The following is a 17310-nucleotide window of genomic DNA, read 5'->3' as shown; positions in this document are numbered from 1 at the left end:
GATTGATTGAGTCATCTCTTTTCCACATTAACATTCATTCACCTGTTGAGCGCCGGGCTGTTGGGTTTGTTCAAACAAGGTGCTACTACGTTCACTGCTCCTGTACAATTCCCGCTAAAGGACAATCTTTCCCATTAACAGAATTATCTGAGAAATTTATTTATTTATTTATTTACTTACAGATTTTTTTTTAAATTTTTTTTTTTAACATTTATTTATTTCTGAGACAGAGAGAGAGCATGCACAGGGGAGGGTCAGAGAAAGAGGGAGACACAGAATCTGAAACAGGCTCCAGGCTCTGAGCTGTCAGCACAGAGCCCGACGCGGGGCTCGAACCCACGGGCCGCGAGATCATGACCTGAGCTGAAGTCGGCCGCTTAACCGACTGAGCCACCCAGGCGCCCGTACTTCTAGATTTTTAAAAATAAATGTTTCTTCATTTTTGAGAGAGACAGCATGAATGGGGGAGGGGCAGAGAGAAAGAGGGAGACGGGATCTGAAGCAGGCTCCCGGCTCTGCACTGACAGCAGGGATCCCCACACCGGGCGCAAACTCAAGGAACCATGAGATCGTGACCTGAGCTGAAGCTGGACGCTCAACTGACTGAGCTACCCAGAGGCCCCTCTCTGAGAAATTTAAACTAAAAGCATGGTTTTTTACTAAGATTCTAGATGGTGTCTTTCAAAAGGAGAGCAGTAGAGATCTTGCCTTGGCTTGAGTTCCTGAGTACAGTCCCCAGCATTCTGGCATCTGAACGAAGTACCTCTGGGGCTTATTAACAATGCAGATTCCTGGGCTCCACACCAGACTTCCTTAACTGGAATCTCAGGGGCCCCAAGGGTCTGACATTCCACAGGCGCCCCACAGAATTCTCACGCACACTCCGGCCGAAAGTCATGGAAACGTGATTTCAGTCACATGGATCCTCAGAATGGCTAGTGTCATAACTGCCAACTCAGCGTTTGTGCAAAAACATGGTTGCTCCCCCAGCAGGATGACACCTTGAACTTAAGTAGTTACTGTTGTGAAGTGGTGCACCCCAGACATTCTCGTGGTCATTATCTCTCTCCTCTCTGCCCTCCACAACAGAAAGATAAAATTTGCAGGGTGGTCACCTTTGCATTCAAATCATACGCTGGGGGAGAGGGGTTGATTTGGGCATGTGTTGTAACAGGAGGTTCCCAAGAGAGTCCCAGTCCAGGTTGAGTGGGAGGGAATGAATTTATGGATTAAGCAGGACCAGCACACAGAAACTCATGCAGGCAGTCGGGGTGTTTAGTTTCCTGTTAGAACAAGGAAGCTTATCAGCAAAATGCTGTCAATCTAATGAGGAGAGAAATCATATAAAATACAGCGTATTGGCTTGCTAGTTTTAAGGCAAACTTTTTTTTTTTTTTAACGCTTATTTGAGAGAGAGCACATCGGGAGAGAGGGCAGGGAGGGGCAGAGAGAGAGGGAGAGAGAGAGAGAATCCCAAGCAGGCTCTGCCCTGTCAGTGTAGAACCAGACCCTGGGCTCGAGCTCACAAACCCCAGATCACGACCTGGGCCGAAATCAAGAGTTGGACAACTTTGGGGCGCCTGGGTGGTGCAGTCGGTTAAGCGTCCGACTTCAGCCAGGTCACGATCTCGCGGTCCGGGAGTTCGAGCCCCGCGTCGGGCTCTGGGCTGATGGCTCGGAGCCTGGAGCCTGTTTCCGATTCTGTGTCTCCCTCTCTCTCTGCCCCTCCCCCATTCATGCTCTGTCTCTCTCTGTCCCCAAAATAAATAAACGTTGAAAAAAAAAAAAAAAGAGTTGGACAACTTAACCGACTGAGCCACCCAGGTGCTGCTAGGGCAAACATTTTTACTTCTGATTTTAGTGAATTCTCTCATATCTGTTTATTTTTTCCTGACGTTTTCAAGTGGAACCACTGCTTCTACATTTAGTTAACAAATTGTTCTAAAAGGTCCCCAAATATCATCTACGCTTTTGTTCAAATTCCTCAAATTCAGTAACAATAGAATGAGTTTGCTTTACTTCTCTTTAGCTTAAAATTCACCATGAAATATTTTGAGTAAGAGAGAAGAGCAGTAATACTAGAGAAAAAAGATGATAAAAGCTTGACTGATTTATGATGTATTTATGTGCAATTTCCCCTCACTGGGAATAGTGGTTCAAAAATCAGAATTCTTTTTCTAAACACATTTTCTCTCAAGATGTGAAGAGTCACATTCCCTTCAGAACACGGAAGTCAGCAGTTTCTACAAGATATCAGGAACTCTGTGATATAAAATAAGCCCCACTTATGTCACAAACTGTAGACTCTCATCCTTTTTAATAGCTGTGTAATATTCTACTTCACACACACACACACACACACACACACACACACACACACAACATCTTTCTTATCCATTCGTCTGTCAGTGGACACATGGGTTGCTCCCATATCTTGACTATTATAAACAATGTTGTAATAAACATAAGAGTGCATAGATATTTTCAAATTCATGTTTTCATTTTCTCTGGGGAAATACCCAATAGTGGAATTAGTGGATCATATGATATCTCCATTTTTAATTTTTTGAGGGACCCCCCCCACGCTTGCACTATGATGTGTACCTGAAACTAATGTGTCAACTATACTGAAATGAAAAAATATTTTAATAAAATAAGTCTCACTCTTAGTCCTGAGTTTAGGGCCTGCAGGCTCTCCCAGAAAAGCTCTCATAAAAGAGGCCTGACACATGAACCCTGACAGAATGAACCCCTTGAAATCTCTAAAATCAGGGGAGGAGGAAGTTGCACATTTGTTCCTGATAAGAACACAAGTTAAACAATATGTTTCATCTCAAAAACATGCTGATCACTGAAATCGCACTAGATTTCCACAATTGATTTATGGTAAAACCACATTATTCAGAACCACTCTGGTTTGGACCGTGTAAAGGAATAGTGTTACCATGAATACAGTAGGAATACACTAGAAGTACAATAAAGGTTTTGTGAAACATGCTGAATCTGCCTAAGAAAATAAATTTTGAAGACTTTTTAACCACATGGAAATAATTCAAGCTAACTACAGATAAATCCTCTGTTAAATAAATAGGACGCCCTCAAATTTACTTAAACATTGTGAGTCCAACTCTGGACTTCATTAGATTACATTTACTTTGAAATCTATAAATTAGCACTCCTGTATCCCTTGGGTAAATTCCTAGCAGTGCTATTGCTGGGTCATAGGGTAGTTCTATTTTTGGCAGTGCTTTCAACAATAGCCAAATTATGGAAAGAGCCTAAATGTCCATCAGCTGATGAATGGATAAAGAAGATGTGGTTTACATATACAATGGAATACTACTTGGCAATGAGAAAGAATGAAATCCTGCCATTTGCAGCAATGTGGATGGAACTGGAGAGTGCTATGCTGAGTGAAATAAGTCAGTCAGGGAAAGACAGATATGTTTTTTCACTCATATGTGGAACTTGAGAAACTTAACAGAAGACCATAGGGGAAGGAGAGGGGGGGAAATAATAGTTACAAACAGAGAGGGAGGGAGGCAAACCACAAGAGACTCTTAAATACAGAGGACAAACTGAGGGTTGATGAGGGTATGGGGCAGGGGGAAAATGGGTGATGGGCATTGAGGAGGGCACTTGTTGGGATGAGCACTGGGTGTTGTATGGAAGCCAATTTGACAATAAATTATATTTAAAAATTAATTAATTAAAAAGAAATCTATAAATTAGACTCTACATTGATTCATATGGGTCTTCTTTCCCTAAAAACATTTATAGTGGGAAAAGTACCATACATGTTTAATGATTATATTGGCCTCATTGGTACGTTTAAAAAAATACTGGCAGGGGCACCTGGGTAGCTCAGTTGGTTAAGTGTCTGACTTCGGCTCAGGTCATGATCTCATGGTTCACAAGTCCTAGCCCCGTGTCAGGCTCTGTGCTGACAGCTCAGAGCCTGGGGCCTGCTTTGGATCCTGTGTCTCCCTCTCTCTCTGCCCCTCCCCCCGCTCAGGCTCTCTCTCTTTCTCTCTCAAAAATAAATAAACATTAAAATTTTTTTTTTAAAAATACCATCAGTTATTAAATCATAGATATTATTGAATACAAATGTTGGAATAAGTTTTTATTTATTTATTTAACATTTATTTATTATTGAGAGACAGAGAGAGACAGAGCATCAGCATGGGAGGGGCAGAGAGAGGAGACACAGAGTCCAAAGCTCCAGGCTCTGAGCTGTCAGCACAGCACAGAGCCCGATGCAGGGCTCGAACTCACAAACTGGGAGATCATGACCTGAGCTGAAGTCGGATGCTTAAGCGACTGAGCCACCCAGGTGCCCCTGGAATAAGTTTTTAACCTTCTGGACATTCAGTATAAGATGATGTGTTTCTTTGGAGATGAGAAATTATGTGCTTAATAATACTATTCTCCAGGCGCTTGGGTGGCTCAGGTGGTTGAGCGTCCAACTTGTCTAACTTTTGATTTTGGCTCAGGTCATGATCCCAGGTGGTGGGATTGAGCCCTCCGCTGGGCTCCGTGCTAAGAGCCTGCTTAAGGTTCTCTCTCTCCCTCTGCCCCTTTCCCCCACTCGCACTTGCATGGTCGGTCTCTCTCTCTCTCTCTCTCTCAAATTAAAATAATAATAATAATAATAATAATAAAAAGAGTAATAGATAATACTGTTCTCTGTGAATAAGAATAGAAGAAAAATCTAGTCACATTTCTTACAACGGTGGTTTTCACAGTCATGCTACTTATAAACTCATTACCATTTTAATTAAGATTTTGTAAAACTCAAATTCTAGGAGAAACCCGGTAGTAGTTACTGTAGTATCAGACTGGTAAGCAACCAGTCTTTTTTTCCAAAACAGGAAGTCATGTTCAAGGGTGTTAAAAAAGATCTTTAGGGGCGCCTGGGTGGCGCAGTCGGTTGAGCGTCCAACTTTGGCCAGGTCACGATCTCGCGGTCCAGGAGTTTGAGCCCCGCGTCAGGCTCTGGGCTGATGGCTCAGAGCCTGGAGCCTGTTTCCGATTCTGTGTCTCCCTCTCTCTCTGCCCCTCCCCCGTTCATGCTCTGTCTCTCTCTGTCCCAAAAATAAATAAACGTTGAAAAAAAAAAAAAAAGATCTTTAGACAGATCTAACCATGACACTGCAATCCCAGAGTCACTGCAGCTCAGTGGCTGTCTCAAACAGTGCCACTTTTGCCACAGTGCTGGGAAAGCATCCTCAACCCTGATTTTTCCCACTTCTTTTTACCAGATTTCCCTCCACCATCTGATGCTCACCTATGCCAGGCACTGTTCTGGACTCATTTCACTGCATTCTTTTTTCTTTTTTAAAAAATGTTTATTTATCTTTGAGAGAGAGAGAGAGAGACAGAGCGTGAGTGGGGGAGGGGCAGAGAGAGAGGGAGACACAGAATCCAAAGCAGGCTCCAGACTCCCAGCTGTCAGCACACAGCCCAACAAGGGCCTCGAACCCATGAACCATGAGATTGTGACTTGTGCCAAAGTCGACCCAGGCGCCCCCTATTTCACTGAATTCTCATAAGCACCATGGGAGGGGATGAAAACATTGTCCTCCCAACACTACAGACAGGAAACCGAGACCCTGAGATGTGGAGCCATCTGCTGAGGGCACTCAGAGCCCAGCAGGCCATGGTCTGGCTATAGCTCAGTTCTCTTGTCTATGTGCCTCCCTGGTGGATACACCAAATCCTTGAAACGTCTTAGGCTCCTTTTTTTTTTTTTTAAGAGAGAGAGCAAGCACAGGGGAAAGAGAAAGAAAGAGAGAGGAGGGGGGGAGAGAGGGGGAGAGGGGGGAGAGGGGGGAGAGGGGGAGAGAGGGGGAGAGAGGGGGAGAGAGGGGGAGAGAGGGGGAGAGAGGGGGAGAGAGGGGGAGAGAGGGGGAGAGAGGGGGAGAGGGAGAGAGAATCCCAAGCAGTGCGGAGCCTCATGCAGGGCTCGATCCCACATCCCTGGGATCATGACCTGAGCTGAAATCAAGAGTCAGATGCTCAACCAACTGAGCCACCAGGTGTCCCAGGCAGGCTCTTAAAGTGAGGTCTGCATCCCAACCACTCAGGTGTGCAAATACACACAGGTGCCTGGGCCTGACCCCAGACCTACCATGTTGTGATTTCAGAGCAGCTGGGCCCAGAATCTGCATTATAAACGAGCCTTTCCCACACTCCCAGATGGTTCTTCAGTGCGTGCTGAAGTCTGAGGAGCACCACCCAAGGCTGCCTCCCATCTGTCCCTGGCTGCCTGGCTTGCACCTTGCACCATCTTGCTGAACTCAAGAGTTAAATCACACACTGGAGGATTCGGGACACTTAGAAGTCATTCAACAGGGGAAAGGAGGAAGTGAGCTTGCCAGATGCCACCCCTACCACAGCCAGGATTTGGACTCAATCTTGGCTTTCGGTCTCTTTTCCCTACATCACTGCCACCCCCAGGACATGCACGGGAGGCAAAAGGAATTAAACTCTAACAGTGTAATTTCTGGATGCAAAGAGAAGAGTCTGGCGAATAAGGGATGGAGGGGAGGGGAGCTTTGGTAGAGCCCTAGACTTCCCCTCAGGTGGGCCCAGGCAGGGAGCTCCCTCCCAACTCTCCAGTTGGGTGACCCTATGATCACCCCGTCACAAAGACTGCCAGGAAAAGCCATGTTGGCGGGTGCCGGGAAGCCCTACCTCTCCAGGAAGCTGGGGGCCCCTGCCATCTCTGACGCTGGTCAGATCTGATTGTCCCCCACCTCCCCCACTCTGGGTTGTCAGCAGAGCACGAGGTAAATGCTCCAGTAGGGCAACCAGCAGCTTGGCCTCCAGAGCAGATACAGCTTTGTGCACGGCCCCACAAGAGAAATCGGGAATGGCTGAGCCTAGCCATTTTTCTGGTCTGTACTGTGCCGAAAACGTTAGCCTGTGGATTACAAAAGATAGGTTTCTGGGGGATTTCTGTTTGTCTGTTTTCTGCTTTAGGGCCTGACAAGCATCCTTTGCCCCTCTGTCTAGTAAGAGAACCCTCCTTCCTGTGGTTTGGGTAGAACTTACTCTACACTCTCCCCCACCCAACCTCAAGGCTCATACCTGACCAATGCCCTCTTCCATCCTCCTGATGGCAACAGACGATTCACAGATGGCCACATGACCCAAACCACCCATATGACAGTCATCCCCAGAATTATGTAGGTGCTAGGGGAACCCCCCCCCCCCCAACCTTGCTCTGCCATCTTGAGGGGGCACTGCGTAAAGCTGGAGGCATTGGTGACCACCTTTCCCATCATGAAGGGAAAGCCTGCCCAAAACTGGAGCCAAGACAGAGCCATGAGAGGGACGGAAAGACAGAGAGACTGAGCCCGAGAGCATCATTTAAATGCTTGGACCCAGGAGCGTCCAAAGACCCCAAGCCAATATGTCCCTCCTCCCTTTTTAAAAATTAACTTGAGTTAGACTTCTGTCACTTGCATCCCAGAGTCCTGGCTATCTTCATTTCAGGCATGTGAAAAACACCACAGGAATTTAATGGATAATTTCTAATGAAGTATCTTACAGATTTAAATAAGAAAACTCATGCCTGGCATCATCCACAAGTTGTCAGCTAAATTATCAGTATGTTTCTGTTTTACACATGAGAAATTGCTTTGACTGGTGCTTTGTTCAAGATATTAAAATAATCACAAGTTCAAGTAGTTATATTAACCGTACATACCTTTAGGGAGTCCTGTATCTTGAATGGGGTATTTGTCTGACTGTGGAAACCAACAAAAGAAGAGAGTTATTCTTAAACACCATAGTCAATTGTAAGATCAAAGTGAAAAGAAAGCTTTGTTTTGGGGAAGTCATAATTTTAGTTTAAAACCTCGCAAGTTTCTAGCCATGGCTCTATCAACAGGCCGACCCATTGCTTGTTTTATGCTTAGTCATAAAAAATGAAATCTACGTTGACAAGAAGTAATGTTTGGAACATGAGACAAAATAAGCCTTCTCAATTTCCTCAGCTCTGACCACTAAACCACACTTCCTCTCTTTTCTGCAGTGCTATTTCCCCTATTTCCTGTAGTTTAAAATTGAGGGACGTTTTCATGAATTATGGGGATAGACTGATATCTTGTCATCATTTCTGTGATATTCATTTGGGTCAATAAGCCTGCATGCCAGGCGGTATTCACTATTGGAGAGCTCTGTCCTGGGTTGACTGGGATGGAATTCAAAAGCCAACCATCCCTACTGACCTGCACAAAGATCTACAAAGATCTACTCATTATGCATGACCATACACAGTTCCTCAATGCCCTGGATGAGGGCAATTCCATTGGAGGGAATTCAAAATAGCAAAGGCTCTTACAATCATGTATGTCTTTGTTGGTACCTCCATGCGGGTAGCTAATGTTCTGAACACTTTGACTTCCGATTAAAGAATGGAGTAATTCTCTGATGACTTACATGAGAGGAGCGAGAATGTGCCCAGTCTCCCTATCCTGTCCCCTAACCCCTATTCAGCTCCCACCCTCCATCTGGGGCCTTTGGGTCCATGCCCTCCAGCCTTAAAACGAAAGTTACACCTTCCAACTTGCCTGTAGGTCTCACACATGTCCTCCTCTGACAGAAGAGAAGAAGAAACAAATGTGGAACCAAGAATTTTGTTTTAAATCCCTTTCCTTGCAGTTACTTTGGAGATGAACAGTGAAGCTTCAGAACCTCTAGGAGCCTCAAACTCCTCTTCCACAGAAGAAATCAATCAATCATGGAGAACTTAAAAAGTCAAGTTTTCCCTCAGACTAAATTCTTCTTGATACTCTGTTCTCCAGAGAATGGAAAACACACCTGTCCTATAACACTTACCAGGCTGTTTTTAAAGTATGTAGTTGTCTATTTCCTGGAACAAACTTGGAGTTTTTCAAGAGAAGGAACTATGATCTTTGCAACTCCACATTTTGACTCATCTACCAAAGGTCTGCATGAATGAACAGGCTGGAGCAAACACAGGTTTCCTGAAAAGACATTCAAGCTAGGCCTGGAGAATGCCCAAGAACTTGGGTGACCAAGAGGAAGGAACGCAGTAACTGCAGATGGCAGACACAGGTGGTATGGACAGTGACAGGTGTAGAAGACCCATCAGCTTGAAGCAGAGACGCACGCTGGAGGGGGACAGGGCTGGATACGAAATGATGGAGTCGGTTTACATGGAAGATCCTGGAAGTGAGGAGGAAAGATTTAATGGGTGCCATTCTAGGTGTTTGGGAAGCTTGGCCTATCCAACTGTGCATGGGAAGATGTTTAACACTGTCTTGTAGAAACTCAGACAAGCAAACAATTTCAGCACAGTGCGATCGAAAGTAGAGTTTGGGCTGTGGAGAAGGGGGCCCCAGAAGGCCCCAGGGTGAGGCAAAGAAAGCATCACAGGTCAGCAAAGCTTGAACTGAGAAGAGGAGGAACGACAGGAGTTCATCAGGTGAGGAAGCAGGGAGATTTTCTTCGCCGGATGGAGCAGGGTTATCGGTATCCCAGGAAGGTGAGAAGGCCTGGGTGTTTCAGGAGCAGCAAATAGCTACTCAAGCTTGACTCATCAGGAGGGATGCTGAGATGGGGTCGTGGAGGACCGCATGTGCCATTCTGAAGAGTACAGGCTTAACCCCAGGAGCAGATGCCATGTTATGGGTTGATTTGCGTCTCCCCAAAAAAGACCTGTTAAAAGTTCTAACGCCCAGTACCTCCGAATGTGACCTCATTCGGAAATGCAATCACTATAGATAGAGGACTAGTTAAGGTGAGATCATACTGGAGTAGAGTGGACCCTCAATCCAAGATGACTGGTGTCTGTACAAGAGACACAGACCCACAGGGGGAGTTCGGCCACGTGCCAACGCAGTGAGGGAACGGATGGGTGCAGTTACAAGCCGAGGGCCACCGCCAGTTACCGACAACCACACAGGCCTGCAGAGAGCAGAAAAGATTCTTCCTCCACTGATCCCGGGGGGAAATGGCCCCGCCAACACTTGGGTTTGGCTTCTCACCTCCAGAAGCGTGGGACATTTAGGTCACCCATTATGTGGTGCCCTGTTGTGGCCACTCCAGCAAACTGACCCAGGGAAGGCTTAGAAAAATCAATCTGGCCCGGCGTGGAGAAGCGATCAGAAGTAGCTGTGACCCAAGGAGAGAGGGGAGAACCTGATGTTGGGAAGAGAGTGGGAGTCCCAGGGGAGCACAGGTCAGGCACTAGGGACAGGAAGGACCAAGTGAGTAACACCCTACAGGAGCCAAAGGCTCTCGGAAGGAACCACAACACAGGGGATGACAGGAATGATCCACAGGGCTGCTCTGCATCCTGTCCTTAAGGAACACAGGGACAGGGGATTCTTTCATATTGATTTCCACTGTGTGTCCAGCTCCGTCCCATTCTCACTTAGGAAACTGCAGTGCCGACTAAAGATGTGAGAACAAACATCTCAGGGCTTTGAGACACAGGTGCCGCATGAATCACCAAAGACTTAAAGACATTTCGTTGAATTGTATTGTTTAATTATATTGTTGTGTGCATTTATGTCATTCTAACTAGATTAGTTCCTCAGAATTGTTCATGACTGGGCAGTTCCTCTCCTCCAAATGCTGACAGAAAAGAAAAGAGAAGGAAGAGAAGAGAAGAGAAGAGAAGAGAATGAGGAGAAGAGAAGAGAAGAGAAGAGAAGAGAGAAGAAAGAAGAAAGGAAGGAAGAAGGAAGGAAGAAAGGAAGGAAGGAAGGAAGAGGGGAGGAAGGAAGGAAGAGGGAAGGAAGGAAGGAAGGAAGGAAAAAAAGAAAGAAGGAAGGAAGAAAGGAGGCAGGAAGGAGAGGAAAGAAAGAAAGAAGAAGAAAATGTGTCACACACTATAGGCATAATAACACATGAAATGTTGCCGAAGGCACTGATTCGGTCATAAAACAAGAGGCAGTACCACATAGGAGAGCGGGGCTCCAGTCTGGGTGATTTTATACAAATCAGTTCACTTTCCTTGCTTCTTCTGTAGCATGGGGGTAAAAACAGCTGTCCTACCACCTCACCGCTTATTTGCAGGACGAAGAATGATGTATGTGAAGTCCTCAGTAAACCTTAAGCAGTAGACATGCTACCGAGTGGTTATGGGAAGGCAGGGCAGGGACCTGAAGCCAGCCGCTGGGCCGCTGCCAGTCGGGCCTCTTAACCTCATCCTCTGTGCCTCAGTCTTTCATCTGTAAAATGGGCAGTGCTTACCTGGAGGGAGGTTGCAGGGATTAAATGCAATAACACACTGAATCAAACGGTGGACGCCCATCTGGGGAATGGGCAGCACCCAGTTACTGGAAGGCAGCCCTGTTGTTTCCTTCAATCTCACATTAAATAACTTGAATTTGGAAGAAGAGGAAGTCAAAAGGAGACAGATAAGTATTGAGTAGACAAACGTACAAAGACCTGATGTAATCTAAGCAGATCACTTCCGGTACATGCCAAACAAGAACAGAAACCTAATACCATTTTTAGCCTTAGAGAAACCCAAAGTTTATTACGTCACAGAGAACACTGTGATAAAGACATTTATCTTGGGAAAACCGAACTTGGGCTTTCTGATCTTCATGTTAATACGGAGCCATAAAAATGCAACAAAGGGGAAAAAGGAGTAACAAGAATTATCGCCATTCATGTAAAGTTTGTAACCTACCACGTTAAAGGATAAAGTGCTAGGGTCCGTGTCTTCCACTGGCTCCTTTGCCATATGATCTGAAAAAAGCAAACAAACAAGTGGAGAGTATTTAATTTAAGAGCACAAAGGTGGGGCGCCTGGGTGGCGCAGTCGGTTAAGCGTCCGACTTCAGCCAGGTCACGATCTCGCGGTCCGGGAGTTCGAGCCCCGCGTCAGGCTCTGGGCTGATGGCTCAGAGCCTGGAGCCTGTTTCTGATTCTGTGTCTCCCTCTCTCTCTGCCCCTTCCCCGTTCATGCTCTGTCTCTCTCTGTCCCAAAAATAAATAAATGTTGGAAAAAAAAAAAAAAAGAGCACAAAGGTGTCCTTTGAGAACTGTCTTCACAGCGATGCAAACCACCCTAATCAGGTTTGAGAAACACTTACTTTGAATCCTTACTGAAAACAAATTCAGGAGGAATGGGGTCAGACCACACCAAGAAAGAGATTAAGACAAATAAACTTCATTAAAAAAAAAAAACAACAGGGGCGCCTGGGTGGCGCAGTCGGTTAAGCGTCCGACTTCAGCCAGGTCACGATCTCGCGGTCTGTGAGTTCGAGCCCCGCGTCAGGCTCTGTGCTGACGGCTCAGAGCCTGGAGCCCGTTTCCGATTCTGCGTCTCCCTCTCTCTCTGCCCCTCCCCCGTTCATGCTCTGTCTCTCTCTGTCCCAAAAATAAATAAACGTTGAAAAAAAAATTAAAAAAAAAAAAAAAACAACAACAACAAAAAAACACCATAATTTGGGACAGTTTCCTTGTAGATATCTATAAACACTCAGAGTTCCAAATAGTCGTGAACTATGCAGATGTCATTCTCAGGACTGTGTGGCATACTGGATTTGATTATAACTTTGACTTCTGCTTTTCTCCATTTCCTAAAGAGAGAGGGAGACACAGAGTCTGAAGCAGGCTCCAGGCTCCAAGCTGTCAGCACAGAGCCCGACACAGGGCTCGAACTGACCAACCGTGAGATCGTGACCTGAGCTGAAGTCAGCCGCTTAACCGACTGAGCCACCCTGGTGCCCCTCATTTTTATAATTTTAAAATACTAAGCATCTGGATGTGGTTTATGCAAATTAATAAAGTCAGAAATGCCTCCCAGTATCATTATCAAACAAAAAGTGACTTTGATTTCCCAATATATTTGCTTCTTATTTACCACTTGTTGCATTTCAGGAACTGAATGAGGAAATGCAGAAAAAGGGATAGGCCTCAGTCAAAACCACAACTACATCTTAAGAATTTGCACAAAGTAGAAAAAAGTTGCCCTCTCCAAGGCACTTTATCAGACATCTGCCAGAAAACTATCTTAATAAAGAACCAAATCTGTTTGGGGAGGGGGTCCTCGAGATTTGTGCAGCACACCACCCACGAAACCCTAAGTGGCAGCCTTGGGTCAGCCGACTTTTCAACTTTCATTTTTTCCCTCCAGATCTTCATTAAGTATACACTGTGGACCAGGCACTTAGACCCAGGAAATGCCTTTGGGGATCCAAATGAGCATAGCAAGATGATTTATAATAATTTGTGTTTGTTCTCCCTAGATGTTTCCCTTCTAGAATGTGCCTGGACTTTCCCCATGTCTTTGCCCGGCAGGTGTTGACAATGCCCAAAGGAGCAGCAGTGTGAAGGGAACATCTATTTGTTTGTTTTATGACAGCCTAGTCATTGGAGAGATTAAACAAGATGGCCCAGAGGAGTGGGGACAAACGAGGAGAGCTTTCGCCAGTGTCATTCCACAGAGCAGGGGACAGACATCTGCAGCCTCACGAGTGGGGACCGTGGCCTGGTCCCTGGCAGAGCCCAGAGGTAGCAAGGCCACATCAGGAGATGTACCAAGGGGACTTCCCAACCCCAGCAAAGGGACCCGTGGTTTGTGTCTAGCACAGAAACAAAGGGCTGCTGGATCGCAAGGGTCCTGTAAGGCCCAGACCCTGAGGACAGCAATGCCCACCAAAATGTACTAAAAATTCAAGGCTCCTTTCTAGTTTTCCAAGCACCACATCATCCTCTCAGATTCCCGCGTGACCCTGAGGAGGGGGCCAGGTCCCGACTCGGACTGAAAAGGAATTTCCTGGGAGCCCAGGGGAATATGGACTCAAATATGGATTTAAATCCATGTAAACAAAACAGGAACCACCTGTGTTGCTGATTTCACCCAGAGTTTTCACAACTGCTCCTGCCCAAGTGATAAGTCATTATAATACAGAGCCCTCAGTGTTAAGAAACACAAGCACAGAATGCTATGGAAACAAGAGGAAGCGTAAATGCCCAGCCTGGGGTACATGGTGGGGTTCGGGGGGGGGCGGGGAGAAGATCCTGCCTGGGAATGGACAGCTGGGTCTGGAAGGATGAAGTGAAGCTAGCCAGGAGAAGGGGTTTGGGGAGGGAAAAGCATTCTAGACAGAAGGAACAGCATGGGAGAAGGCTGAGAGGGGATAAAGAACATGGCACATTAGTATACTTCAGATATGTCCGGCCAGACACACCGAGTTTGGTTTTTGAGTTTTTCCATTTCATTCTTTTCCTTCCGGTTCCTGGCTGGAGACAGGGTGGTGGAAGCCGTCACTGAGTAATCTCAAGTTCCTTCCTCCCTCCCCACCTATCACGGCCTTGTTGCAACAATTTCATTTTCACTAAAGCATACTTAGATGCTAATGCTTTATTTATTTATTTTTTTTATTTTGAGAGACAGAGAGGGAGCGAGCGCAGAGGAGGGGCAGAGAGAGGGGAGGAGAAAGAGAATCCCAAGCAGGCTCCATGTTCAGCCTAACTCAGGGCTCAACGCCAGGACCGTGAGATCATGACCTGAGCTGAAATCGACAGTCAGATGCTCAACCGACTGGGCCACACAGGCAGGCGTCTCTGGATGATAATACTTTAAAACCTGCCCCCCACCGGGGGTGTGGTATATGAGCAGGTATCAACAAGGGCATTTCAGGTCAAGGGCTGTGCAGGACCTAGAGAGCTGGGGAGGGGTGTGTGTGGGGGGGAGGTGGTGGTTTCCAAATGACCCTAACAGAATTCATGCAGACCTCACCCACTGTATCTGTAAGTCAGTTCTGTTTCCTACAGAAAAATTAGCATGAAAGGAAGGAAAAAGAGGAAGAAAACGGAGGACATGGTCAGGAACGGCAGAATCACACCAAAAGTGGCCGTGAGGACTCAAACAGCACAGTTAAGGAAGGCACAGTGGGCTTGGGTGCTGAAGGCCTTGGTTCTCCCTGCCACATCCTGAGAGCAGTGGTCTGGCCTTGAGCCAGTGTGACCTTGGATGACTCACCTAAGTGCTTATGGCTTCAGGCTCCTCCCCTGTAACCTGCAGGGTGGGGGGAAGGGGGGGTAGGGGGGCCCCAGGTGATGGATATTGTGGTCAGGCCAGGATTGGGAACCCCAGGCTGGATGAGCGTACCTCACAAAGCTATGAGGTAAACAGGAAAAGCCAGGCGGATGATGGCACGTGTTTGGAGGCCCAGAGCCTCTTGCTTTGGTCTGAAATCTCTGAGACTAAACAGAATTTATGATGGCAAGGGCACAAGGAATTCAGGTTTTTCATTTTCTGATGTACGGCAGCAAAGCGAAAGGGTAATCGGGAAAGGCGATGCGTTCGGACCCCGTAGTAAAGGCACGTCCAGGTCTTTTATCACCTTCACTGGAGTCTCTGACGTAGATCAGGCCGTGGAGGAAGTTCTTCTGTGCACATCACTGCCAAGCACGCACACAGACCCAGGCCTGCGTGGTGCCCAATGTGCCCCGCCTGACATCGTGCCTTCTCCCAGCCGGGACGTCCTTGTGGTTCGCGCTCAACTACCTGTGTTCGCCAGGCCTGGGTGGGTGTGTACCAAGGAGGGTATCTGGAGGAGGGCTGATCCTGATTCTCTGACACTGGTCTGGAAGTAGGAAGTTGCCCCAAAGGACTTCTGAGAGCCCTTGGAGCTGCATGTTTACAGTACTATTACATACAAAATCAAATCTCTTATTTAGAAGCATTACAGTGTTTATTTTTTATAAGTTCCGGGGAACAGCAGGCAGGGCCCCCAGGCAAGGCTCTGACAGCAGCTGGGACATGGGGCACGGGAGGAGCCAAAACAGAAAGGGGGACCACATGAGCTCAGGCTGGGACTTCCCCTAGCTCCCAGCCGAAGCCCTGCTCTCTCTGGCAGTGCTCCCAAAGCCACCTCGACTCCGGGATCAATGTCTCCAGACAAGAAGACACACACCACCCCAAGTTACCTGGGAACTGACCAAAAAGGATCTCACTGATGGCACTGATGTTTAATTTATATGAGCGTCTTCTGGAGAGTTCTCAAAAGGCACGAGAGAAGCCCGTGGTGACCTGACGCAGCGTGGCCCTGGAGGACACCTGGCCCGGCTCTCGGAGACATCAGGGGAGAGCAAGCTAGGCAGGCTGCTCGATCGTTTCTTCTTTCTCTGGGCCTCAGGTTCCTAATCTGTAATAGTCAGGGGTGAACAGAGCCTCCACGCGTCCTTCCAGCTTTAAAGGTCCATGAGCGGTGAGAAGCAGTGGCCCCATCGGCCAAAGAGCATCTTCAGGCTAAAGTCACTGAATGATATAGGAAGCCGCGGTCAGCACCTTCCTCTGAAATTCCCATTAGAGCTCCGGCTTACCTGGTGCCCAGCCCGTGCTGCAGGGGTTACCCCCAGGCTCAGTGTATCCTCACAGGAACCCCGAGGAAGGTTCTGGTGCCTCCCTTTTTACATAACTGTGTGCCTAAAGTCACAGGGTGATACAAGAGCCAGCATCTGGATCTGGGACTTTGTGACTTCAAAATCTGCCTATTTTGGGGCGCCTGGGTGGCTCAGTCAGTTAAGTGTCTGACTTTGGCTCAGGTCATGATCTCATGGTTCATGAGTTCAAGCCCCGCATTGGGCTCTGTGCTGAGAGCTCAGAGCCTGGAGCCTGCTTCGGATTCTGTCTCCCTCTCCCTCTGCCCCTCCCCCACTCAACGCTCTGTCTCTCTGTCTCTCTCTCAAAAATAAACAAACATTGAAAAAAAATTTTTTTTTAATCTGCCTATTTTCCACTACGTTCTAGAAGTTCACGCACTGACTACCTGACATGCTCCCCTGGGGGGAATCTCAGTGTCCAGATTTTCCCTTTTAATAAGGATGTTAGATTAGGACCTACTCTAATGACCTCGTTTTAACTAGATTACATCTGTAAAGCCTCTATTTCGAAATAAGGTCACATTCTGAGGTACTGGAGATTAGAATGCCAACAATGTTTCTGGAGGAACGCAGCTCAACCCATCATAGTTTACTCTCTGGCCCCCCAATTCACATCCCTCCCACGTGCAAAATACAGGCACCGAGCGTCCCCCCAAAGTACTATGCATTCCAGCACCAGCTCTAAGTCCCAAATCTCCTCCTGACTCCTCATCCGCTCAATGACCCAAATCGCATCCTTAGAATCGTGGACCGCAGCCCACAGCCTCTCCAGAAGCAACCGTCCCCTATTTTGCAACACACACCCTGGTGAGCCACCCAACAGCCGTATGGTTCCACTCCAACACCTCCCTTCATTAGCCACGGAACACGGGCGCCACTCGTTCCTAGACACAGTCTGTCAAGGGAAATCCAAAGACCTCC

At 47.1% G+C, this 17310-nt stretch overlaps 1 protein-coding gene across 7 annotated transcripts in view; it reads right to left on the bottom strand.

Annotated features, from left to right (window-relative positions):
- The window catches only part of EDARADD (EDAR associated death domain), a 102782-nt gene that overhangs the window by 55949 nt on the left and 29523 nt on the right, over positions 1-17310 (bottom strand). For 6 of the 7 annotated variants that reach the window (XM_030334936.2, XM_030334932.1, XM_030334939.1 and 3 more), the window contains exons 2-3: positions 11681-11739; positions 7718-7757 (exon numbers count right to left, since the gene is read on the bottom strand). In XM_030334936.2, the coding sequence (XP_030190796.1) occupies positions 7718-7757; positions 11681-11734 (94 nt within the window). In that variant the 5' untranslated portion in view covers positions 11735-11739. Of the gene's footprint in view, positions 1-7717; positions 7758-11680; positions 11740-15933; positions 16265-17310 lie in introns of all 7 variants that reach the window. The other variant, XM_030334934.1, reaches the window with a different exon arrangement.

This window comes from Lynx canadensis, chromosome D2, assembly GCF_007474595.2.
Source record: "Lynx canadensis isolate LIC74 chromosome D2, mLynCan4.pri.v2, whole genome shotgun sequence".
Lineage (NCBI taxonomy): Eukaryota > Metazoa > Chordata > Mammalia > Carnivora > Felidae > Lynx > Lynx canadensis.
This window is presented reverse-complemented; position numbering and strand designations above follow the sequence as displayed.